The sequence below is a fragment of the Neomonachus schauinslandi genome, chromosome 8, assembly GCF_002201575.2.
Source record: "Neomonachus schauinslandi chromosome 8, ASM220157v2, whole genome shotgun sequence".
Lineage (NCBI taxonomy): Eukaryota > Metazoa > Chordata > Mammalia > Carnivora > Phocidae > Neomonachus > Neomonachus schauinslandi.
The window spans coordinates 6,768,618-6,796,249 of record NC_058410.1 but is presented as its reverse complement, the minus strand read 5'-3'; the positions used below and the strand labels follow the sequence as shown (position 1 = coordinate 6,796,249).

Here is a 27,632-nt window from a genome sequence, read left to right as displayed (position 1 = left end):
TGAGACAAAGAAGGACACTATAAATAAAGAAGACAAACCAACAAGAAGATGTAACAACATGGGTGCACCCAAATACATTACTAACATAAAGGAACTAATCAATAGTAGTACAATAATAGCAGGGGGACTTTAACACTCCACTCATATAAATGGAAAAATCATCTAAGCAGAGAATCAACAAGGAAACAGTGGCTTTGAATGACACATTGGAACAGATGGACTTAACAGATATATTCAGAGCATTCCATCCTAAAACAGCAGAAGACACAAGTGCACATGGGACATTCTCCAGCATAGATCATATGTTAGGCCACAAACAAGTCTCAACAAATTCAAAAATATCAAAGGCATACCACGAACCTTTTCTGACCACAATACTATGAAACTAGAAATCAACCGCAGGAAAAAATCTCGAAAGAACACAAATACATGGAGGTTAAGTAACATGCTACTAAACAATGAACGGCTTAACCAAGAAATCAAAGAAGAAATAAAAAATTACATGGAGACAAATGAAAATGAAAACATGATCGTCCAAACCCTTGGGATGCAGCAACAGTGATTCTAAGAAGGAAGTTTATAGAAATACAGGCCTACTTCAAGAAGAAAGAAAAAAATCTCAAATAAATGACCTAACCTCTCACCTAAAGGAGCGATAAAAAGAAGAGCAAACAAAATCCAAAACAAGCAGAAGGAAGGAAATAATAAAGATGAGAGCAGAAACAAATGATACAGAAGCTAAACAAACAAACAAAAACAAACAAACAAATAAAACACAATAGAACAGATCAATGAAACTAGGAGCTGGTTCCTTGAAAAGATTAACAAAATTGAAAAACTAATAAAAACTAGACTAATAAAAAAGAGAGAGAGAGAGAGAAAACTCAAGTAAACAAAATCAGAAATGAAAGAAAGGAATAAACAACTGACACCACAGAAATACAAACAATTGTGAGAGAATATATATAAAAAACTTATATGGCAACAAACTGGGCAACCTAGAAAAAAGGGATAAATTCTTAGAAATAAATAACCTAACAAAACTGAAACAGGAAGAAATACAAAACTTGAACAGACTGATAACCAGCAAAGAAACTGATCAGTAATCAAAAAACTCCCCCAAAACAAAAGTCCAGGACCATATGGCTTCACAGATAAATTCTACCAAACATTTAAAGAAGAGTTAATACCTAGTCTCAAACTGTCCCAGAAAATACAAGAGGAAGGAAAACTTTCAAATTCATTCTATGAGGCCAGCATTACCCTGATAACAAAACCAGATAAAGCCACCACAAAAAAAGAGAACTACAGGATAATATCTCTGATAAACATAGAGGCAAATATCTTCAACAAAACAGTAGCAAACTGAATGCAACAGTATAATAATAAGAAAAAAAAATCACCACTATCAGGTAGGATTTATTACCAGGATGCAAGGGTGGTTCAATATTCACAAATCAATCAAGATGATACATCACATCAATAAGAGAAAGGATAAAAAACATATGATCACTTCAATAGATGCAGAAAAATCATTTGGCAAAGTACAACATTCATTTATGATAAAAAAACAAACAAAAACCTCAACAAAATAGGTAAGGGGGTAATATACCTCAGTATAATAAAGGCTTTATATGAAAAACCCACTACAAACATCATACGCAATGGGAAAAATGGAGAACTTTTCCCCTAAGGTCAGGGACAAGATAAGGATGTCCACTCTCACCACTTTTATTCAACGTAGTATTGGAAGTCCTAGCCACAGCAATCGGACAACAAAAAGAAATAAAAGGCATCCAAGGAAGAAGTAAAACTTTCACTATTTGTAGATGATATGATACTATATTTAGAACCTGAGACTCTACCAAAAAACTACAACTGATAAATGAATTCAGTAAGGTCACAGGTTACAAAATCAGTGTACAGAAATCTGTTGCATTTCTATACACTAATAATGAAGCCAAGAAAGAGAAACTAAGAAAACAATCCCATTTACAATGACACCAAAAATAATAAAATACCTAGGAATAAAGTTAACCAAAGAGGTGAAAGAGCTGTACTCTGAATATTATAAAACACTGACAAAAAAAATTGAAGATGACACAAAAATTGAAGATGACACAAAATTGAAGATGGAAAGATATTGCATGATTATGAATTGGAAGTAAAAGTATGGCTAAAATGGCTATACTACTCAAAGCAATCTACTCATTTAATGCAATCCCTTTCAATAGCATTTTTCACAGAACTAGAACAAACAATCCTAAAATGTGCATGGAACCACAGAAGATCCCAAATAGCCAAAGTGATTTTGAAAAAGAACAAAATTAGAGGTATTACAATCCCAGATATGAAAATATGCTACAAAGCTATAGTAATCAAAACAGTATGGTACTGACACAAAAATACACATAGATTAATGGAACAGAATAGAAAGCCCAGAAATAACCACACAATTATATGGTCAATTAATCTTTGACAAAGGACGTAAGAGAATGCAATAGTGAAAAAACAGTCTCTCCAACAAATGGTGTTAGGAAAACTGGACAGCCACATGTAAAAGAAAGAAACCTGACCACTTTCTTACATCTTACACAAAAATAAACTCAAAATGGATTAAGGATCTAAATGTGAGACCTGAAACCATAAAAATCCTAGAAGAGAGCACAGTCAGTAATTTCTTTAACATTGGCTATAGCAACATTTTTCTAGCTATATCTCCTGAAGAAAGAGAAAAAAAAGCAAAAATATACTATTGGGACTAGATCAAAATAAAAACCCTCTGCTCAGCAAAGGAAACAATCACCAAACTAAAAGGCAACCTACTGAATGAGAGAAGATATTTGCAAGCAACATATCTGATAAAGGGTTAGTATCCTAAATACATAAAGAACTTATACAACTCGGGGCTCCTGGGTGGCTCAGTCGTTAAGCATCTGCCTTTGGCTCACGTCATGATCCCAGGATTCTGCGATCGAGCCCCGCATCGGGCTCCCTGCTCAGCGGGAAGCCTGCTTCTCCCTCTCCCACTCTGCCTGCTTGTGTTCCCTCTCTCGCTGTCTCTTTCTCTGTCAAATAAATAAATAAAATCTTCAAAAAAAAAAAAAAGAACTTATACAACTCAACACCAAAAGAACAAAGAATCCAATTACAAAATAGGCAGAAGACATGAGCAGATACTTATCCAAAGAAGACATGCAGATGACCAACAGACACATGAAAAGATGCCTGACATCATTCATCATCATGGAAATGGAAATCGAAGCTACAATGCAGTATCACCTCACACCTGTCAGAATGGCTAAAATCATCAACACAAGAAACAACGGGTGTTGGGGAGGAGGTGGAGAAAAAGGCACCTTCATGCACTGTTGGTGGGAATGCCAACTGGTACAGCCACTGTGGAAGACAGTATGGAGGTTCCTCACAAAGTTAAAAATAGAACTACCCTTCCATCCAGTAATCATACTACTGGGTATTTACACAAAGAATACAAAAACACTAATTCAAAGAGATACATGCACCCCTATGTTTATAACAGCATTATTTACAATAGCCAAAGAGATGGAAGCAGTCCAAGTGGCCATCAATACACAAATGGATAAATAAGAAGTGGTATACATATACAATGGAATACTATTCAGCTGTAAAAAGAATGAAATTTTGCCATTTGCAAGGACATGGATGGAACTACAGAGTATAATGCTAAGTGAAATAAGTCAGAGAAACACAAATACATATGATTTCCCTCATATGTGGAATTTAAGAAACAAAACAAATAAGAAAAGGAAAAACAAAAGAGAGACAAACTAAGAAACAGACTCTTAAGAATAAAAAACAAACTGATGGTTCCCAGGGGGGGGGGGGGGGGGGGGGGGTGGGATTAAGTGATGGGATTAATGAGTGTATTTACATGATGAGCACTGAGTAATGCATAGAACTGTTGATTCACATTGTACACCTGAAACTAATATAATACTGTATGTAACTATACTGGAATTAAAATAAAAATAATTAAAAATATGTGGTATTATCATAATAATCATGCTGGCACATGGTTCTCAAAAAAAATAAAGATCAACAATAATGCTCTTCTAAATCATTATGATGATGTAATATTTTTCCTCCAGATTAGCTGGTAGAAAATTTTATCTATGTTACAATCGTGTATTATATAAAATGCAAATTGAGTATATTTTTATTTAAGGAACTACAGATGTTACAGTTAGCTACAAAGTTACTGTCAGAGAAACTTTATTAATTTGAATACGTTACTTGTATAAATGGCAATCAACTGCATAGGCATTCTGATAAATTGTCTCCAATTCTGGTGGAAAAAGCTGGAACAAAACTATCTTCTAAGATCAAATCTAGTAAGTCAACACATTCTAATAGCAACAACTATGGTCATAATAACTACAATTTATTGATCCCTTGCCATGAGAGGCTCTAGGGTATGCACTTTATACCCTTTATTAGACTTAATCCTTCCAATGACCTGGTCTAAAATGCATTGGCATCTCTGTTTCACAGACAAGGAAACTGACAGCGGTGGAAAGATTTTGTCCAAGGTCACCAGCCTGTAAATATCAGAACAAGAATTCACATCAAGCTTCTCTGACCCCACTGCCCATGAGCTTGACTGCGAGGCTGTGTACTAAGTTTAACCTTGTAAAAGTGTGACTACTGTCAAAGTAAGCCATGAGATAAAATCATTTGTTACTATGTTGTTAATGGTGACCTGGGAAATACATGCAAAAATCTAAAAGACCAGGGTGTAACCTCAGGTAGACATGATAGGACTAAATTGGGAAGATATATAACTGCATTTTAATTTCTCTGGCATGACTAAGTGGTGTACTTGGTACCTAATAAGTGGGGGAGTTGACTGGAAAGTTCTTGTTATTGTTTATCCAATACTATCCAAGGTAAAGATATACTTCAAATATACAAATGATTCTAGCCCAGGACAAATGAAGTCTCACAAATCAATATGATTCTACTCTGATGCCTTCACCATCAAACCATTGTCTGATATCTGATTTGAACCCCCTTTCATAAGCATATGGCATACACACACACACACATATTTATATATCAGAGTGTGCATAGTCTTTTGTATAATTACATGATCATGCAGAACCTACAGAAGGTGCTCGTTATTTTTATGGCTGTACTACAAACCACCCCAAATATTAGTGGCTTACACATTTAAAAAAAATTTATTTTACATATAAAGCTGCAATTTAATCACTGTTTGGTGGAGCCTGTTTATCTCTGCTCCCTTGTCAACAACTGGGGAGGCTCAAAAGCTGGAATGGTCTGAAGTCCCTCTTGTTCACAAAAATGGCAGTTGAAGATGAGAGGGCTAACCTGCTGGGTGCTAGAACACTTGGTTTCCTTAGTCACCTCTCCTTGTTCCTGTGTGGCCTCCTCTCCTTCTGCTCTCTCATCATTATGGCCTTATGGAATCCAGCCAATTTTCTCTGTTGGCTGAGTGCTCTTAGCATCCATGTCCCGGAAGAGAGAAAGCCAGACAGATGCAGTTTTGCCTTTTGTGACCCAGCCTCAGAACACAGCATCACTTCTACTGGATTCTATCCTTCAGGAACAGATCACCATGGCTGGCCCAGGTCTCAGGGGAGGAGAAGTAGAACCCAATGTGTGATAAGGGGACTGTCAAAGAATCCTCAGACAACCACTCAAGGATGCATAGCTTGTTGATTCTGGGCAAGGCCCAGATAGTTGGGAGCTGCTATGGAGGAGAGGAAGTAAGAAAGATAAGAAAGAGAGAGGGAGAGAGAGAAAGGAGAGGGAGAAGTGAAAAGAAAAAGAAACAGATCTATGGGGGATAGATGTGAATATTGTGCAGTTGGACATGTCCCTGGAGTATACATTAATGAATTGATGTGGTTCATAAATTTTGTGTGTTGTTTTAGCTCATGATTTGGTCTCTTCAAGATCTGAGTTGCTGAGATTTAGTTCCTAAACCTGCAAATGTTTTTGGCCAGACCCTTGGTGATTCTTAGCAGCTGGAGGTCTTTCTCCTTGACATGTCTTTAGCAGGAGAGCAACATTTGACCGAGAGAGTAATTAATTTTCATTTATTCAGCTAGCCCTAATTATTTCCTCTCCCCTTCTGCCTCTTCTCCTAATAGAGACTGGCCTTCACCATTACAGAGGGCTTTTGTTGTTATTATTGTGTAGTTTTGTTTTCTCTTTTAGAGAGCTACCTGTGATAGCTGACAGAATCCTTGAGAGGTACTCAGTTGTGGTGGTTAGAGAAAACGTGGAAGGACTCAGACTAAATCAGAGTTCTCCATATGAGGTCAGTCCATGATTTCTAAAGAGCCATGTTTTCAACAGTGTGGAATGATGAGTATTAGTGGATTATTAATCCTAACTTATAATAGTCATGACTTTGTAGTGTCCTAACTATTCATCTGGTCTGGATAACCTTTCTATTATTTGCTCTATTAGGTTCTGATCATCACAGAGTTCATCTAGTCTCATAACCATGGCTGATAGATCCTGTTGTATACCAGCTTCTTTATAACACTTCTATTGACTCTGCATATTCCTTAAGAGTAAATAGAAGCCATCCCTAAGAAGCTCCTCTAGGCTCAACTCCAATAAAATGTACTTTTGTATTTCTACTGTTATCGAACCATATACCATAACTGCTGGCCTGCAATGGCCCCCACTATGCATTCTTCTCCATTTATATTTGCTTTTATCTATATGACATAAACATTTCATCATTCAGGTGTGTGACTGAACCACAGTCCTTAGCGGTGAGTGCATTTAAAACATTTCAGCGTCCTATCAAGAAAATGTCCAAATTTAAATGCATGCCTTATAATAACTAATACCACTCACTATTAAATACTAAATTAGAATGCATTCTCTAAAGGGTCTTCATATATTGGGCACTGGCCTAAGTGATATGATTTTTAATTGCTTAACATAAAGTCACTTAATGAGATTTATACTTCTTGTGAACATCAGTGTAAGTTTTAATGAAATGTTAGAAGCACATGGAGGATTGGTTCTTTGCTTGATTGGAATAGTTCATTTTTAATAAGACTGGTAAAGATGACTAAATTAGATAACTCTAAGAAAAAATGACAGCTCTGTGAACCAGAAGAATATAGGCATTTCTGAATAAGATATGAAAATCTACAGATATTGACAGTTATGTGAACTGAACAGAGTATCTTTTATTTCTGAAAAACAGGATGCTTTACTGAGTCCTGAATTCCTACATACTCAGTGAAATTTCAAGAGTGATGTACAATCTTTGCTTCACAAATGGAGACTGGAAATGAACAGAAGTTAATTAACATGCACATAAGAACAAAAGGAGTTACAGATATGCTTCTTAACTCAGTCCACTCCTCAAACTGTTCAGCATAAAGTTCCAGTCAGCTTGATAATCCTTAGGAAGAAATGGCTTCTCAGGTAGACTCAAAATTTACTTCATGTAGTAACCTATTGTCTGCCCCCTCTAATATTTTCAAAAGTTAATGGCAAAAAAAATAAATAAATAAAATAAAGTCTCTGGTTTTCCAGTAAGTTTGAGAAAATGGGAGTGGCAGGAAGAGAAGGGAAGGGAAACCCTTTATACTGGATCATCCACTTCTGGCAATTACAGATAACAGAGAGTTGCCAATAAAGATAGAATTTCAATCAACCACTAAATAGACTCCCACTGAGGAACATACTGGAGAAACGTGAACAGATAAGACAGAAGAAAACCAAAAAAAAAAAATAAATAAATAAAAAATAAAAAAATAAAATAAAATAAATAAATAAAAAAAATAAAAATAAATAAATAAATAAAAAAGAAAAGGGGCGCCTGGGTGGCTCAGTTGGTTAAGCGACTGCCTTCGGCTCAGGTCATGATCCTGGAGTCCCGGGATCGAGTCCCGCATCAGGCTCCCTGCTCAGCAGGGAGTCTGCTTCTCCCTCTCCCGCTCCCCCGTCTTGTGCTTTCTCTCTCTCACTCTCTCTCTCAAATAAATAAATAAAAAAAAAATCTTTAAAAAAAAAAAAAAAAAGAAGACAACCATATGGCTGCTCTTAATGACCCAATAAATACAAGAAAAGTGTGGTGCTTCTAATCAGTTCCAAACTAAAATCTCATTTGTATGTTGTGTTTCTAGTTTTAAGGAAGGCAAAATGCCAATTCTCATTTACCTTTATTCACACGTTCCCAGGGATTCAAGTATAATTAAAAAATTGTATAAAAACTATCTTTTGTTTTTGTTACCATATATATATATATATACATATATATACATATATATATTTGCTTTGTTCCTTACCCCACCATCATGCCAACCAGCTCAACTGCTATTTCAGCCTTCAAAATATCGAAACTTCAACATGGTAAGGTTACTTCTATTATAGTCCTCTACGTGGAGAGCACAGACAAAATAACACACACACAAAGGAAACTGCATTGCCTCTTGTTTGTCAGGCAGCACTAAATTCCAGATGCTTCTCAAAGTCTCCTCCTTCAGCACGACTTTTACAAGAGGGTCCTTCTTGGATGTTATCCTCTGCCCCTCTAGCAGCTCATGCTGGCTCCTCCTGCAGATCTCAGCTCCAGCTTGCCTTCCCCAAGCTGGGGTGCCCTAACTCACAGATTCCGCTCTGTTCCTTGTCCTCGTGGCGTCCTGTGCTTTTCTTTTTCATCTTCCCTGACGACAAGTGCCAGGTCATTGGGGCTGGGAGGAGATCCATGGAAGCAATGTCGGTTTTGCACACACAGGAGAGCCGAGCATACTGTCTAGGAGCTAAAAGTCATTCATGGAACAAATGGTCCTCCATTTTCTATTCCTTTATTCCCATCATTTTCTCTACCTCAGGAAACTCTCAACCTTGCCAACATCACCGCCTGTGAAAACTGCACCACCCCTCCCTCAGGGGCCACCTCCCCCAGAAAACCTTTTCTTTGGTCATCTCTGTGGAGGAAATTTCTCTTCTCTGTACTTTAACAAGCATTTTTGGTGCTTGCTTCATGGCATTCATATACCAATTTGTCTTATTTCCTCTGTTCACTCACAAAGGGAAGACTTTCATTTTTTAGGTAAAGTCTTTTTACAGTCTTTCATATCCATCTTTAACAATATTTAGTTCACGGTAAAAATCTCCATTTGCCTGCACTTCTGATTCCACCCTGAAATTTTTCCCAAACTGCAAGAGCAGCCAATGGAATATTCACTTTTCTATTCCTAGTGCCTGGCATAGAAGACATGCTCAGTAAGTTTTTTATTTTTTTCTGTTGAATCCGAATTGCAGTCATTTCTTTTTTTTTTTTTTAAGATTTTATTTATTTATTTGAGAGAGAGAGAATGAGAGAGCACGAGAGGGGGGAGGGTCAGAGGGAGAAGCAGACCCCCCGCTGAGCAGGGAGCCCGATGCGGGACTCGATCCCTGGGCTCCAGGATCATGACCCGAGCCGAAGGCAGTCGCTCAACCAACTGAGCCACCCAGGTGCCCCGCAGTCATTTCTATAAGGTCTTATTTCTGCAACTAGATTCCCAGCTCCTAAAGGCCAGTCTTTATTTTCTGCATAGTGACTAACACAACAAATAAGTATGTATTATATAAATGACTATATTTCTTTCAATGGAAAGACACACATTTTAAAAATTATATTTTGCTTCCCAATATTTAAACATAAAAGTGTTCTCTTTATCTCATAAAAACACTCATGTTTATTTTTGCGAATTCTAAGGATTGAGGGGGGTGATAATTATTACCCACTTTAGGAAATTCAGACCTGAGGATCCCAAACTATGTTTGTTTCCAAGAAATATTAGTGAAAATAAATGTTTCACCACATGTGGTCAATAACACATGGGATACTTCTCAGTTTTGATTTCATCCTCCATGTTTATATTTTCCATCCTAAATCTCAAGTTTGGGAAACGGGCTTTAAGTTTTTTTTTTTTTTTTTTGCAGCATATATCTTAAAAACTAAATTTTATCATGGCCCTTGATAACTTTTGAGCACTAGCTTGACCTGAGTAAGAGAGATGATGGTTTCTTAATGACCTCCCTCACGGCATGATGAAGTGTGGGTCTCTGAGAGTCATCAGTCACCTGCCTGAAGGATCAAGAGAGCTATTTGCCAGCCGAGAAGCAGTCCTCATTCCCCTGCCCTATCACTCACACATCTTCCTTCTATTCTTCTCACTCCATTAGCTGCCTGCGTATCTGCACAGAGGTGATCACAGAGTGACCTTCAGTCCCTAACCCCTGCTATTTCTGGTTAGGTCTCATCTACCATCCTAGTTGAAAAGTTCGATGATGTTTACAGTGGTATCTATTTAATCTTTCTTCGCTCCAGTTCTCAGAATTTCATTTATAAATCTATCTGAAATTATCTTATTTACACCTCTTGCTATCTTTCCTGGCAGATCAATATACCATCTCCCCAATCTAAAACCTAGTGGTCTAGAAATGCACCTTTTTCTGATTAATCATAATAAATTTCTTTGTTGTTTCTTTGTTGACTTGGGCCCTTGTCTAAAGCCATAACACAATCTTCAGTGCAGCCTCTTACTAACATATCTGGCTTTGGAATCGTTCTGTGGAAAGATGAAAAATTAAGTAACCTTTGAAGCCTCTGGAGATAATAAACAGATTTTAAATTGCTCATCTTATGCAGTGTAGTGATAAGACGCATGATTTTCTTCTATTGTATACAAAATGAGATACAAATTATAACACAGGGAATCACGGGTCCTCAAGTGAAAAAAACTACTGACAATTCACAGAGAACAGGAGTTTCCTGGAATTGAGGAGGCAAGGAATTATTTCTAATATTTAAAAATATATGTTGTAGAAACTGGACATTTGCTTGAACAAAGACATCATCAACTAAACCAAGGTCATATGTGTGGAAACTTGGTGTGGATACTGGTTATCTTGTGTATATAGGAATTCTGATGCACATGAACTAATTTCTGGTCCCTGGTTCTATTTCCTTGGAGATTTGTTTCATGGAACAGCATACAAGAGTCTTTTACAATTACATGGAGATGGCTGTTGATACAATTTTCCACTAAGTTATCAAAGAGTCGAGACAAAAAGGAGGGTTATATCACAGAAAAAACACTTCAGTTGAATTGAGTGTTGGCTTCTAAGCCACCCAAGTACCGCCTAGGTTCTTAAAAACAACCTCAATTTCTTTAGTGCTTTTAAAAACTGACACTTTTTTCATAATAGACTAATTTATTTTTACATATAAACATTTTAAATTTTCATTTAAATTTGCAAAACCTTTGCTGACTCTAATAAAAATACCTATCTTCTAATTCCTACCTTACTTTTTAAAAACGACACTTTTTGTTCTCAAGTGGTAAAAACTTAGTTTAGAACTGAACTGTCCTTGAGTCTGAATAGTTGATCGGTTTTTGAAAAATGCTCTAAGAAGTTTCTAGTTTGTCACCCAAATTGCATGTCAGACAACAAAGATCACTTTGTCACGCTTAGATACCATTCAATCATAATCTGAGTTTGACTTCAAAGCTTTCACAATTCAATTTTATTTAGAATTAAGAAAACATGACTGCTGAGAATAGTGAAAGGACAGGGAGACCATTTCTCTTCGACCCAACATCAGGGCAGAATGAGCAGGGACCATACGCCTCCTCTTTTTCCTCTGCTTTTATTCTTTTCCCTCCACACTTAAGTGCCCAGCTGCCCTTTGGGATGGAAGCCACGAGGGCTGGGGTTGTTTACGTATTTGGAAATGTCTGTGCCCATGTTGGCTACTGCGTTGTGTAGACGGGCTTAGCCACACAAGGTTGCAGAGCCTGCAGCAACTTTTATATCTTGCATATAAACAGACTTTTGTGACTATCTCAGGGATACCTGGTCAACCTGAGATCTTTTCTTAAAAACAAAACAGAGCTTGGGGCGCCTGGGTGGCTCAGTTGGTTAAGCGACTGCCTTCGGCTCAGGTCATGATCCTGGAGTCCCTGGATCGAGTTCCGCATCGGGCTCCCTGCTCGGCAGGGAGCCTGCTTCTCCCTCTGACCCTACGCTCTCTCTCTCTCTCTCTCTCTCTCTCTCATTCTCTCTGGCTCAAATAAATAAATAAAATCTTAAAAAAAAAAAAAAAAACAGAGCCATCTTTTCATTATTATTAGATACTGGAAAAAATAAGAACATATAGTCTACACCAGGAAACCATCCTGAGAAATCTTGAGTCTCATTTTGTGAGCTTCTAATCAAGTCTAAAACAACAATAGAAACAACCAAAAGAAACACAGATCCCTTTGAGGAGAGTGATTTGATTAAACTAAAACATTAATTAGAAACTTTTTGGACATAAGCTACTATGCAAATGCTCTCTCTACAAAAATTGTTCAGTATTAGGTGACTTTTATTTATTATTCATTTCATTTTAGTCAACATCTCCCCAGAAGATGAAATCAGAGATACAGACTCTGAATATTAACTTTTATTCAAAGTAATGTTTCAGTTGACATACACTGAGCTCAACTGGGGGAAAATATAAGAAATAAAATGCATGTTGAATAAGATGGAAGCTCTCCATTTATTACACTGAGTTTAATAATTATGCTATTTATTATAGTTTAGGGGATAGTTTTTAGTATCTAATTTCATTCAAGCTATTTTAAGAGGTCTTTCTAAACTGTTTCTGATAAAAAGAGTTCCATGTAAAAGAGTTCAATGCCTATCAAAGTCAAATAATTTTAAACATAAAATACATTACTTTACATGGGATTTCAGGTAAGTATTACTACTCAAAAACATAAAATATAATGTATTTATAGTCTGTTAAGTAGTAAAATAACACTCCTTAACAAGAACAAAAATATTGACCGTGGTCCATTTATCACTTTGAAGATTGCTAAGAACTGAATGTTTGTGTCCCCCCCAAACTGATATATGGAAGCCTAATCCCCATTGTGATGGTATTTGGAGGTGGGTTCTTTAGAAGGTGATTAGAGCATAAGAGCAGAGAGCTCATGAATGGAATTAGTACTTTTATAAAAGATATCTCAGAAATAGCCCTTGTCCCTTCTACCATGTGATAGCATCTGTCAATCAGGAAGTAGGCCCTTGATCTTGAACTTCCTAGCCTCCAGAACTGTGAGAAATAAATGTTTGTTTTTTTATAAGCCACCATGTTTATGGTATTTTTGTTATAGTAGCCTGAACGAACTAGGACAAAGCCATGATTTAATTCTTTTCCTTGTCATCTAAGGCACTATCCCCTTCACCTAAACCCTGCTGTCCAATTATAAGGTGTGAGGGAAAAGGCAACACTCTCACAGTTGGCTTAGAAACCCTTCATTACCACAAAAGCACTACTAAGTCAGAGGTTTCCACAGGGGAGTGTTTGATAAACAGGGGATACTCGCTTTAAAGTTATAATTTGGACCTCAGAAATAACACCCGGAGAGTAGGACTTCTGGGCATGCCTTAGCCTATGTGTGCAACTAAGTAAATCACATAACCCCAGTGCATGGACAAACACAAATATCTTGGTTGCTTAAGGAATCATACAAAAAACATAAAAAAGATTTACAAAGAAAATTTAAGGTCTTATGTCATATCCAAAGTTGATTTAATTTCACTAATGGAGAAAATCCTAAGTGATTTTTGTCCCTCTTTAAATCAGAAGCATATATACCCTCTGAGCTGACTAGAATTCTTTTTATAAAAAGGTAAGACGCCTTTCAGAACTAATGCTATGCTCCTTCTTTAGGTAACAGCGATTAGTGTAAAACTGAATTAGGTACAGATTGCTCTGTCTAAAGTGTAGCTAGGGTCAAGTTTATATTTGTACTCTTAAAAACCAAGGTTAGATTTCACTGTATTTAAAATGATCTAAATAGATTATCTTTAAGTGTATAAATATTAATTATGAATATATTAGTGACCCTGTTCTTTTGAATTTTAAGTATATGGATATTTTTCTCAAGTGATAGAAATTTAACTTTTTAATGAGAATATAATATATAGTGCATAAAATACTGTCAAAAACCTAAAATACCCTGCAAATTTAAATATGATAAACTACTTAAAAATGCCTATCTTCTCACCTCCTTAAGAAATAAACACCATACACAATGCTTTAGAAAACACAGGAGTCAATGTTTATATTTAGCTGCACTGTAAAAATGTAATTCACAAAAAAAATGTTTTAAGATAAGAAAGAGAAAGAATGAATTAAATTTCTCACACTGAGAGCGCCGCCAGCCACTGGTTACAAAAAAGTGTGCATGCCTTCAATTCCTTTATTTAGTGTTCACTAAAAATGAGAGAAAAATAGTTGGATATGACAGTTTCTTTTTCTACCTTTTAAACATTATATTTAAATAATTTTATTCTCTCTTCTTTTATAAAATAAGCACTGATGGTCCTAAATACTCCCTTTAAATTCTAATTTAACAACATCCCCAAAGTGTATTTTCATTGTTGTTTGGTTTCATATTTCCATTTGGATTTTTACTGGCTATGTTAATTGAATTTCCATGTTTCAGAGACTTTATGGTTATGCTTTTGTAAGTGTTATTTAAATGCCTTAATGCCCCAAAACATGATCAATTGTTGAAATGTTCCATATATGCTTAAAAAAGGAGGCATCTCCAGGTGTTGGGTGCAGCGTTCACGATGCAACCCTGGTCACTGGTTGTACTGATTTGCCAAATACTTCCTGATTATGCTGCTGGAGCTCCCAGCCCCTCAGAGGTCAATGTTACTATCTCCTGCCCTCGTGCCAGATTTATCCATATACTTAATTAATCCTGAGAATTTGTCCTTAATATATTTTGGGTTTGATCATGTTACTAAGATCATACAATTTTTAAAATGCTATATCTAGGGCGCCTGGGTGGCTCAGTCATTAAGCGCCTGCCTTAGGCTCAGGTCATGATCCCAGGGTCCTGGGATCGAGTCCCGCATCGGGCTCCCTGCTCAGCCGGAAGCCTGCTTCTCCCTCTCCCACTCCCCCTGCTTGTGTTCCCTCTCTCGCTGTCTCTCTCTCTCTGTTGAAAAATAAATAAAATCTTTAAAAATAAATAAATAAATAAATAAATAAATAAAATAAAATGCTATATCTTTCTGAGTTATTGAACCTTTTAACAAAATCTATTTTTAATAATGCTTTTCAAAAAAATCTTTAATAATGTACTTTGGCTTTTGGGGTAATCTTAACCTACAATCTCATATGTTGTTTGTTAATTTGTTCAGAATGTATTTGTTCCCCCTTGATCTGCATCTGTATCACCTCCACCGGGCCAGGGGGCCCATGTCCTAACTGCTGTGATTTTTGGCAATTAAGAGCTCACATGGGGCGCCTGGGTGGCTCAGTCCTTAAGCGTCTGCCTTCGGCTCAGGTCATGATCTCAGGATCCTGGGATTGAGCCCCTCATCAGGCTCCCTGCTCCGCGGAAAGCCTGCTTCTCCCTCTCCCACTCCCCCTGCTTGTGTTCCCTCTCTCGCTGTGTCTCTCTCTGTCAAATAAATAAATAACATGTTCTAAAAAAAAGGATATAAAATAGAATAACATATACCTAAAACATGGGAAGGAGAGGAGAAAAGAATAGGTTCAAAGGTAAACCACCATCAGCTTAACACAGGCTACTATATGCAGAAGAGTTTAGACACAAACCTGATGGTAACCATGTATCAAAAAAACCACTAACAAATATGCAAAGAATAAAGAGAAAGAAATCCAAATATATCACAAAAGAAAATCAGCAAAACATGAAAGACAAGAAAGAATCAGAGAAAATCTTCAAAACCACCACAAAACAAGGATTAAAATGGCAATAAATACATACCTATCAATGATTACTTTGAATGTAAATGGACTAAACTCTCCAATCCAAGACATAAGGAGACAGAACGGATTAAAAGAAAAATAAAAAACAAACAAACAAAAAACACAAGAGCCATCTATATGTGTTTTGTTTTGTTTTAAGTCTGTAGTTGACGGCTGTGATGATTTCAGTTGGCTTGTGAATCACCTTATCCTGGACCCACTTCCTCAGTATGCCCCGCACCACGCAATCACAAGTCACATTGCCACACTGGTGTCCTGTTGGGGTGGGCTGCAAATAGAAATGGATGGCTGCCAGCTGCAGGGGGTGGTCCTCAGGGCCAGCAGCACACACCTCAAGGCACCATGGAGTGGGCTCATTTGCCTGGCTCCTCAGGGGGCCCCCGAAACACACTGAAGGGCTCTGTGGACAGAACTTCTTGTCTGGAATTCAGAGTTAATTCTAAGTCCAGACCTCAGTCTGGGCTGGGGACGATGTCTGCAACCCTAGAGTGGTCTGGGAGGGTGGGTAGGGACTTCCTCCCTCTCGGGGAGTGTGAATTTGCCTGGGATCTGGTCCATCGTGAAACCTTAGGCGGCGGCCAACAGAGCAGTGCACATGGGTGAGGAACACCGACCAGGGGATCAGAGTGAGCCAGGGACCAGCACAGACCGCCTCTCCGGGAAGCTAGCGCCTTCCTCTCCAGCGGATCCCACAAGGGTATCATGTTTTATGGGTACTAGCTCTATGTAGGATTCTGTGGTTTCATCTGCCACCTTGATGAAGCCATTAACTCAGCTGCAGCCTCCCATGGACACCTGCCCACCTGAGGCTCCAGCCCCCAGTGACCAGTCATTGCTGCCAAAGTGGCGGCTCGCTTCAGCTGACAGTCTCCCCTCTGGGGTCCAGCTTTCTCCTGGTTTTGACGAATATACTCTTCCTTATTATGTTGTCAGCACAGCCATTCTTTTAAAAGTACATGTTTGTAATTTAATCCAGTATTTTTATATGGTGGGTACTGAAAGGATTTTGAAGGATATCAGATCACCCTGCTGTCAGATACAGAGCTGCGATATAGCTTAATTTACGCTGAATTCCATGTACTGATACCTAAGGTAAGTAGAATATGCAACAAGCAAAGGAAAGGATTCTCAGTCCCACTCAACAGTTTCCCCCTTTGACTGATTTGCAGCTAAATCTTTAAAGATGCAAAAGTGTCTATTCTACTGTGACTGAATCTTGCCAATTAATATCAAGGTCTGGGAGAGGCAGTCAGACTATCAGGAATTGAAGTAGGTTTTCAAAGGACCTCACATGATTGTAAAAATGATACAGAGACCACAGTGTTACACATAACAGATGACGCATGTGTGTGTAGATGGGTGAATGAATCGATGGATGGAGATATAATTACTATTACATATAATTGTAATTAAGAGCTATTATACACTATAATATATACATACTGCACTTGTATGCATACATGGGTGGGTATGTAATTATACTGAAGAATTGTGCCCCATAAATACATTCACTTTCCTTTCATCTCAGTAGCAAAGTTACAAGACTATATTATGCCTGGATATATGTGAATGACAAACAAGTCGTTATTTTTCTTCAGGATTTGCATTAATAAAAATCTGCTCATGGTCCTCGCCCCTGTTTGATGGAAAATGATTGCTAGTGCTGCTCACTTCTCCCTCCGTACCTTGCAACCGCCCTGCAGACTGGAGAGACAAGGCACGCCTAATGGTTCCAGCTCAAAGACTCTACCTGTTGCTATTGACAGACTTTGTTCCTGGGAGAAGATACGAACTGGCAGCTGTGAACTAACATTGACGTTTGGGTTGGCACCGTAACAGTATTTACGGCTCAGGAGACACATACAGTCAGATTATGAGAGATCCAGGAATTTTCGAGGTAAAAAGTAAAACAATATACAAATTACAAACATGACCAGAATATAAAATGATTTAAAAAATAATTTCAGTACTTAGGATCGCTTTTACTAAATATCTGCTCTATATGAAACATCAACATATGGCATATGTTTGCAAAGAGTAAGGGAAGTGCAGAGAGCAGAAGACAGTCATCCAATTGTAGAGCTGCTCACGCACACGAGATTTACTAATAGCCCACTATGACACAAAAAGAAAGGCAGAAAGAGATAAAGAAAGAAAGCAATTTTGAACAATGCGGAATATAAATACAAAATATCACAGCACCAGCACAAAGATTAACCTTATATCTTTGTTACTTTCTTTTGCTAGGCTCCCAAGTGGCTCTTCTTTATATTCCATAAATATCACTCTGTAAGGAGTTTAAATAGACATGTTTCAAAACAGTCACCGCACGTGGTTAAGCCTCTAGGAAAATGACACTGGATGGCAATGAACAAGGTAGAATTTGGGGTGACTATACAAATAATACTTTGAATCTGATGACACTTTGGCTGAATACTATCAGATGGAAGAAAAATCAGTTAGCCTTCTTGTCTCTATTCTATTTTCCTACTAACCACTGAAGAGGCCATAACGAAAAAAATGGATTTGACCAGGTACTTACGGCTGTAGTCCCAGGGCAGTTTGCAGATTGGCATTCACCAGTCATCCGGTTTGGGATTAAGACATCGTCCCAGCAAGAGGGACCCTTTGAGAAAAAACAACACGTACTTGGTGCATGAAATGTAACACAAATGTACGTTCTAAAATCTACCGATATTATAAAATGATAATGAAAGTAATGTGTCGTCCAGTGATTTTCAAAATATAATCTACAGAACCTGGGAGTTCTCAAGATCCTTTTGGGGGATCCGGTAGATCAAAATTATTTTCACAAGCACACTAAGATGATCTTTAGCATATTGATCCAAACATGTAATACATTCACATGTAGTAGTCTCCCTACTGCGGCTAATTCAATTGTCTAAAAACTGAAATGCTTTTCTTAAGTTCACTGCAATTTCAACTGATGCCTTCTATTTATTTACTTTAAAGATTAATTAATTAATTAATTTATGAGAGAGAGAGATAGAGCACGAGCAGGGGTAGGGGCAGAGGGAGAAGCAGGCTTCCCGCAGAGCAGGGCGCCCAATGTGGGGTTCGATCCCAGGACCCTGGGATCACGACCTGAGCCGAAGGCAGACGCCTAACGACTGAGCCACCAGGCGCCCAACTGATGACTTCTAAATGAAAACACCCATGCCATCCCACTCAGAAGGACCCTTCGAGGGCAGTCGTGGAGGCTGTGGAGGCACACGGGAAGGGCCACCTGTCACAGCTGGCAGACTGAGCAGGCATGGGTGCCGCCTCCCTCTCCTGAGGCACTGGGAAGACGACATTTGAACGAGCACCATGTAAACCCATAACAATAAGGAGAATGGAAGACAGAGGGTTGGCCGAGGAGAAATTTCCAAGCATTTCTGGAAATCTGCAACAGGCTGCGGCGAAGGAGGAGGACGGGAGGTAGGTGTCCCCAGGTGCGGGGACGACAGAGCTTCCAGCAGCTGCGTTCCAGGGCCTGTGCCCAGCTGGGCAGAGGAAGGTTAGAGCCAAGAGGTGGTGGCTGTGGGGATTTTACGACCAAAGACACCGGGACCACGCTGGCGGTTTTTATGAGCAGTGGCCCACCTTGCTGCACGAGCCAGACCAAGCAGCCTCCTGGCCGCGCTCCTGCACAGATCAGTGAAAACTTCGAAGGCACGGAAGGATCTCAGCCATTTCTGGGTCTCCATGAGCGCTCGCTTTCGCTCCCCTGCACCAGGACACCCACACCTGACACACAGATGCACACACACACACGCGCACACCACACACTGACACACATCTCGCCACAAACACTTTCATTGCACACACACGCAGTCATGCCGCAGACATACCTCACACCACACACTTACCACAGGCGGGTGCACCAGATACACACACACACACACACACACACACATGCACGCACATAACTTTAGAGAAAAACAAGGGAAAGCAGAGGGAATCTGGGAATTGAGCATCCATCTCAAAAGGCGCTACCTTCTGAAGTCACAGATCATTAAACCAAAAGCCACTGCTTCAGCCAGAAGATGGGGCTGCTTTAGCAGCCTGAGACTGCTGTCCTTAGGGGGGGGGCCACTTCCAGGGTGGCCCTGGGCTGGCACCTAGGAAGTTGGATCTGAGGAGTGCTCACATTCACTTATTGACACAGAGGGTTGGCAGCCTCATAAATGTCTGTGGGGACAACCTGGTTTGTGCTGAACACCTTTTTACCCCCCGGGAGTCTGGAATTGTGGTCTGCCCTAGGGAATCTTACTGTGTATAGGACTGTTCACGGAGTACTGTAAGCCTTTCCAGTGAATCGCCGAACCTGGATGTGTGAAGCCATCTTGGGAACCCACGACACAGTGACACTGATACATCATCAAGGGCATGTTCTCACAGCTCCACGAAAGGGTCAGAGTTCATGATTAAGATCACATCAGTTACAGGGAATAAGAAATTTCATTTCCTTTGCGCCTCTAAGTGTAGTGAATGCATTTTCAATCCACTGTAGCCACAGCGATGTAAACATCCACTTGATGCAAGCTTACAATCCTACTAATGAAAATGGACAGAAGATTATGTAACCAAATATACATGTCATGCAGCTTGGACAATGGAATAGTAAAGTCATAAATGTTAAGAATTGGATGGCCAGGGTGGAGCTGAGAGAGAAGGGAAAAAGGGGGGATTGATATCCTGCCCCTATAAGATGTTACTTTTTTATTATAAAGCCATCTGTATGTTTGATTTTCAAACATATGCATATATCCATTTGATCAAAATGACATAAATGAAGTAAAAGAGAGATAACGGACATCGAGAACTTGATGACATTTATCAGCCTTGCTTTTCCAACTTAACATGAGAAACTCAGGGACAAGCGTGGCTAGACTGCAGTCTCCCACATCATATTTCGATCCTTGGCCGAGGACCCATCTTGGGGGTTATGTTTCTCGGTTTGTTAATCTGTTTCTGGAGGATACTCCATGGGTATTAGGGACCAAGTTTCTTTCATTTTTAGGCAACTCGGAAAACTTTAGAGTCGAATTTGTGGCCCAGCTCTGGAAACTATATATAACTTAAATACTCGGTTTACTAATGCTACCCTTGCTTTCCTATCATTTTCCTCAATTTATTTTCCTTTGCCCTCTTTCCTCATTTTTTGTAGTTTTTCTTGTTATTAGTCTCAATGTATTCTTGCAAACTTGTCAAATCCTTTTGAAGTGAGGCAGGGTATCAGGAAATAATTGTGAGGGACTTGTGGCTTCTCTTTTTTAACTCTCCAAAAGTCACTGACCACTTCTAACAGGAGCATCTTCTTGGGCCTCTTCCATCCAGGACACGAGCCTCCTGTCCTTAAAACCCAGCAGTCTGGTCTCAAGCAGAGCAGTGCGCGGCTGGTGGGTGCTGACAATGAACAGTAGCATGCTTAAGGCTCGGAAAAGTCCCTGGTTGCATAGGAAATCCATTTCGTCGTGGATAACCGTTAACTAAACAGGAAGACATTGCTTCCTTGCTCTATCAACATGGAACATTCCTTCTGAGGCTGGTTCAAGAAGCACTAATGTCCTTAGACCATATGCAATGGTAAGAGATAAACCAAACATTAGCACAGTCTGGAGAAGGAGCACTGATTGTCAAATGCACGGCTTAGGTCCCATTTGCATGTCACTGCTCAGAGTAAGATTCCCCGCCTCAAAGTCTAGGATGAATCGAAACTGTCTGTGCATATCACAGATATTTATTTTTCATGCCTTAATTTTTCAGAGTCCAAAAAGCAACGAAAGTGTTTATGTAACAATTCCTATAATCGTTGCATAAGATATTACTTAATCTGATAAATCTTTGTTTTGTACGAGGAAATTATAGAAAACTCAGTCACAATTTGCCCCTTGATCTCAAACCATAACCAGATAACATAAGTAATAAAACCGAATAGAATTCCAATGAATATGGGCGTTTAACATAATGAAGTAAATGTGTTAGTTTGTCCATACTACTCATAGCATGGGTATTGAATGTTATTGCAATACCCATCCTGAAAATTGAAACAAATGTTCCAGTGAATTTATGCCATTACAAAGCAGATTTAACGTTGCTCCTTTCTAGTTTAGAAAATATAAAATGTTAATTGGTTCATTGTTGCATACTGTGTTTTAACAGATGCACGGTGAAAGCATTTATAATCAATAGCCTTTATATAGGGGTACAAAGGTCTCCTGATGACAAGATTAAAAAAGGACTGCATATCACACGACAGCGGTGTCAAGGAGAGAATCCCCCCAAAATGTATTTAATCTATCAAATGTAAAGAATTGTAGAAAGACATCTGAAAAAAACAAAAAACAAAAAAACATGGCAGAGCAGTGTGAAATGCATGTCTTAATAAAGAATCATTTGGCCGCTTTTTAAAAACCTTTCTCTTTTTAAAAACCTTTCTCTTAAAAAACTGAGCCACCCAGCGGCACCTGGGTGGCTCAGTCAGTTAAATGTCTGCCTTCAGCTCAGGTCATGATCTTAGGGTCCTGGGATCGAGTCCTACATCGGGCTCCCTGCTCAGCAGGGAGTCTGCTTCTCCCTGTCTCTCTGCCCCTCGCCCTGTTTGTACTCTCTCTCTCTCTGTCAAATAAATAAATAAAATCTTTAAAAAAAATAAAAACCTTTCTCCTTCTTTTGCCCAATACTGGTTATACAACCAAGAGAATACATAAATGATTTGAACTTCTACAGCAGGCGTGAGCAAACTATGGTCTGCTGACCAAATCCGGCCCAGGGTGTGTTTCCGAACAGCAAAAACCAATTTACAAACAATGATTGTAAATTTGTAAATGATTAAAAGGCAAAAAAGAAGAGTCTTCATGGCATATGAAGAGTAAGTGACATTCAGGTTTCCATGTCCACAAATGGACTAGAGTGGAAAACAGCAGTGGTTGCTCACTTACCTATTGTCCCTGCTGCTTTTGCATTGCAAGGACAGAAGAACACAGAGGACATGGCTCGAGAAACCTAAAATATTTACTACCTGTGCCTTTATGGAGAAAGTGTGCCAACCCTGGACCTATGGTAAATAAAAATCTTCCAAGTTCATATTGCAAAGTCCTTTAAAAAACTATCATGGTAGTGTTATGGTAGCATTTTGGCCACCGCATGATGTCACCAGCTTGTAGGAGAAGCTGTACCTGGGTCTCAAGTGAGAAATTACTTCAATTAAAACCTTAGAGCCATTGGCTTGTGGAATCCGAGGTGTTGCTAGAATGCAGGGATTCAAGATGTTGGAATCAGTAAGAGTGGAAATCTGCAACTAGAGATGACATTTGGGGATTTCTCCCAATAATGTCATCACCAAAAGAAAAACACAAGGTAGAATATTATTTAAGCGCATCTATATGGCACACGTAAATCAGAAATTCAGAAAAATGACTTGATGGCATGAAAAGCAGTGACTAAATTTATAAAGTAGGAGTCTTAAAATTTACTTTTAAAAAATTGTAGGACTAATCTACACGTCATTTTTGCTGTCTTGTATGTCCAATCAAGTGGAAAATTGAGGTACTTAACTGGCTAATTCTTATCCAAAGATCACTCTGACAAGATCCAGACAGACAGTTATAGCAAAAGAGGTTTATTTTTCCCCGATTTATATAAATAAATTCTATAACCTTCTTTTCATAGGTGGGCATATATACTGCCGTCTAAAAAAATTGCAAATCCTGTTTTCCAAAACGTTACTACAAAATCTTGGAATTTGCAATTTTTAAAAAGGGTTATTTTAGGGACACCCAGGTGGCTCAGTCAGTTAAGTGTCTGCCTTCGGCTCAGGTCAAGATCTCAGGGTCTTAGGATCGAGCCCCAAAGAGAGCTTCTCTCTCTCCCTCTGCCCCTCCCCTCACTTGTGTGCTCTCTCTCTCTCTCAAATAAATTAAAATATTTTAAAAAATGAAAGGGCTATTTTACTTAAACTATGCTTTTACCAATTATTTCAAGTTATCAAATGTGTTGAATTTAGTAGATCCTCGTGAATGATTGTACATTTAAGTCACATAATTAAACTAATTTTGAAAATTATACTTGTAGTATATCATAATAGCAAAACTGTCTTTAAAACTGCTACACTCAGAGCCTCCTTCCTTTTTTTCCCTTTGTGTCTGCAACAAAGTGTTACAGAGAAGGAGCTTCAAAGTTCACAGACCTGTTGAATCCCAATTCTACCAATTATTAGCTCTAGGCCCCTGAGCAAGTTTCATTCCATCTTTCTCCAGCTCTTCGGAAAAGTGAGGGGTTAAATACCTCCTTTATTGGGCTTTCACGAACACTAACTGAAACAACAATTTTAATGTTTGCCCAGTGCCTGGCATAGGAAAGATGGCAACTGTTGCAGGTAGTATTTCTTATTTCTCAAAAGAGAAGTCCCTGAGCAGGGTTATTTTTAATTTAGTAGACAGATAAGCAATAACTGGCCAGTTCCAAGGCACCTGACTCAGCCCACAGCGTTTTTCATTTCTTACTTTTTCTCCATTTCCCCGTTACCCAGCTATTCCCCAGGGATTATGTCACCTTCCAGAGCATGCAGCTTGTAACTCTTTTAAATCATGTATTTCCACCCATACAGTAGACATTGTTCTGGCATATTCCCTCATTGGATTTAAAGATCCTGTGCTTCTCATAAAGCTAAAGACAGTCCTGTGATTACAGTCAAGGCTCTACAATGCAGTCATTACATAGTGAGCAGGGAAAATAACAAAGAAAAAATCTTCTGAACCAAAATATTCATCCACTCATCAAATACTTATTGAACATTTCTTAAAACCTAATAATACAGTTAGGGGAAATAGAGAAGGATCCTTAATCCTGCAGACTTTATGGAGTAGCTACAAAAGCCAGTGTTACAAAGGAACTAAGCAACCGATTCAAATAGATAATACTAAAAAAAAAAAAAAAAAAATGCCCATACCAAATATTTGTGATATGCAAACAACTGGAACACACATACACTCCTGATGCAAATATAAAATGGCACAGCCCCTCTGGAAACCTTTAGGCTTTTTTTAGAAAGTTATACATATAACCATCAAGATTTGAACATTTCATTTTTAGATATTTACCCAAGATAAAAATGAAAACATGAGTCTACACAAAGAATCGTATACAAATACTCATAATAGCCTTATTCACAAGCCACCAACTGGAGAGCACCCAAATATCTATCAAAATATGAATGGATAAACAAAATGTGGTATCGTCATCCAATGGAATACTATTCTGCAATAAATAGTATCATATAACTTATAAATGTAACATGGATGATTCTCAAAATTATGTGAGTGAAGGAAGCAAAACCTGCAATAGAATATACTACATGTTCCCACTTATATAAAATGCAAACAAATCAGTGGTAGCTTTGGGGTGGGAGCAGAGCATGGAATGGGCTACATAAAGGCATGAGGAATCTTTGCGAGGGGTTTATGGGCTGAATTGTGTCCCCTCAAAATTCATATGTCAAAGTCCTTACCCCCCTACAGAATGTAACTGTATTTGGAAATAGGATTTTTCAAGAGGAAATAAGTCAAGATGAGGTCCTTGTGGTGGGCCCTAGTCCCATATGACTGGTGTCCTTATAAGAAGAGGAGATTAGGACATGTACAGTCACAGAAAAAAAGGCCATGTGAAGACACAGGGAGAAGACAACCCATTCAGAAACCAATGAGGGATGCCTCAGAAGAAACCAACCTCACCAACACCTTAATCTTGGATACAATATTAATAATAATTAACTCTTTCTTGAAACTATTTTATATGGGGTAGAAGGAAGCAGAAGAGGGGGAGAAAGTCATTTAGTGAATATATATTCATTCCTGAGGACTTTTTGCATATACTCTGTCTCTCTGGCAGCTATTTAAGAACTGTTTCTTTTTTTCTTTTAGTCTTTATCGTTTACAGGCTTTTCCACTTACATTGTTTCATTTGTTATCTCAGAAACCATGCAAGAGATTGTACCTTCTATTAGTTTTCTATCACTGTGTAACAAATTCTCACATACGTAATGGCTTAAAACAATCCTCCTCTGTGATCTCACAATTTCTGTGAGCTAGGAGCTCACGCCTGGCTCAGCCAGGTCCTCTGCTCAGGGTCCCACAAGGCTGTAATCAAGGTGTTGGCAGGGTTGTGCTCTCATCTGGAAGCTTGACTGGAGAAGCATCAATTCCCAAGCTCTCCTGGGGTGTTTTCAGAATTAATTTCCTTGTGGCTGTAACTGGAAGGGTGTCAGCTTTGTGCTCCCTGCTGACTGGAAGCCTCCCATGGTTCTTCCCCATGTGTGCCTCCTCAACCTGGCTGCATACTTCATCAGGCCAGCTGGGCGACATCGGGTCCAGTCTCTGCTGGGATGTAGGCTCCTACTACGTGGTTAAGAGGACTCTCGTATACCACAATCAAGGGAGTGGCAGACATATTGTCACCTTTGCCATTTTCTCTGGGTTGGAAGGAAATCACCAGAACCACCCACGTTCAAGACTTAGGGATTTCACAAGAGCATGGACACCAGGAGGGAGAAGATGACTGGGGGTCACCTTTGTGTCTGTCCACCCCACATTTATTTTGCAGAGAAGTAAGACCTTTCATGACATTAAAGTTTGAAAAATGATAATTCAATATGTGACTCAGGCTATTTTTTTTTTCAACATAAACTTTCCAGTTGAAATATGTGAATATTCGAACACTTCCCTGGAGTCATTCTTTTAAACTTTTAAGTAGAGAATGTAATATTACAGCCTAGAAGGTATCACAAAATAAATACTGAATGTGACCAGAAAGTGAGTTTCTATTTATTCTGGCAAGTTAAATTTGAAGAGATTAGTAGATAAAAAATAAGCAAATATATTTGTGCTTTACTTAATGTATACATTCTTTTCCAGCTTGAATTTATTTCCTAGGATTTCTTAGAGCATAAACATCTTACACACTTTTGCCTCTGAACACCTAACTGTAAGTCCCAATTGCAAGCTGCTTCTATAGAAAAACAGACCACTACAGACTACATGGAGGGACTCGCTGTTCACATTTTAGCCCAATTGTTTCTACAAATGTTTTTAAAGCAAAAAGAGACTTAGTAGGAGGTGAATTAGAATTTAAAGAAAATAAAAGACCTCAAGAAGACCTCTTGTCCAGTCCTTATACATATTTCTATTCCTGATTTGGTTACTATATTAATAATAATTAACTCTTTTTGAAACTATTTTATATGGGGTAGAAGGAAGCAAAAGAGGGGGAAAAAGTGGTTTAGTGAATTCCAGCCAATCAGCAGGTGAATACTGGATTATAAAAGTAGTGGCAAAGCCATCTTCTTGAATTAGTACAAAATTGGGTTGTTTAGAAAGCACTTTCCCGTATATAAAGCAACCTTAATTCCCAACGAAAATCTGTTAACTCTATGACCTATGGAGCTCTGAGACCCAAGCTGATTATTTGCTCATGTGTTGGGGTAATCCCACAACTGTTCCTAAGAAAACCCTGCTCCTATTTATGTAAGTACTCACTTGGCTCTTATATTTAGCTACAGGGGTATATCTTAAAGAGTATTCCATTTTCATGAAAGGGTATCCATTTTTTTATATGGATTTGTTAACCATAAAAGCATGGCTCTCCCATTATTTTATAAAATGGAATATCTAAAGTCCTTGCTTTTGTTGGAAAACATAGCCAATTTTTAAAATATATTAAGCGGTATATTAATTAAAGGCAGCAAAACATAGCCAAATTTTAATAAAAGCTTGGTCATAAGGCTGATAGGGCT

General features: G+C 38.5%; 1 protein-coding gene across 1 annotated transcript in view; it reads right to left on the bottom strand.

Annotated features, from left to right (window-relative positions):
* Positions 1-27,632, bottom strand: part of PRKN (parkin RBR E3 ubiquitin protein ligase) — a 1,046,212-nt gene that overhangs the window by 623,225 nt on the left and 395,355 nt on the right. Inside the window, exon 4 of the mRNA XM_021693212.1 lies at positions 18,381-18,464. Coding sequence (XP_021548887.1) covers positions 18,381-18,464 — 84 coding nt within the window. The remainder of the gene's footprint in view (positions 1-18,380; positions 18,465-27,632) is intronic.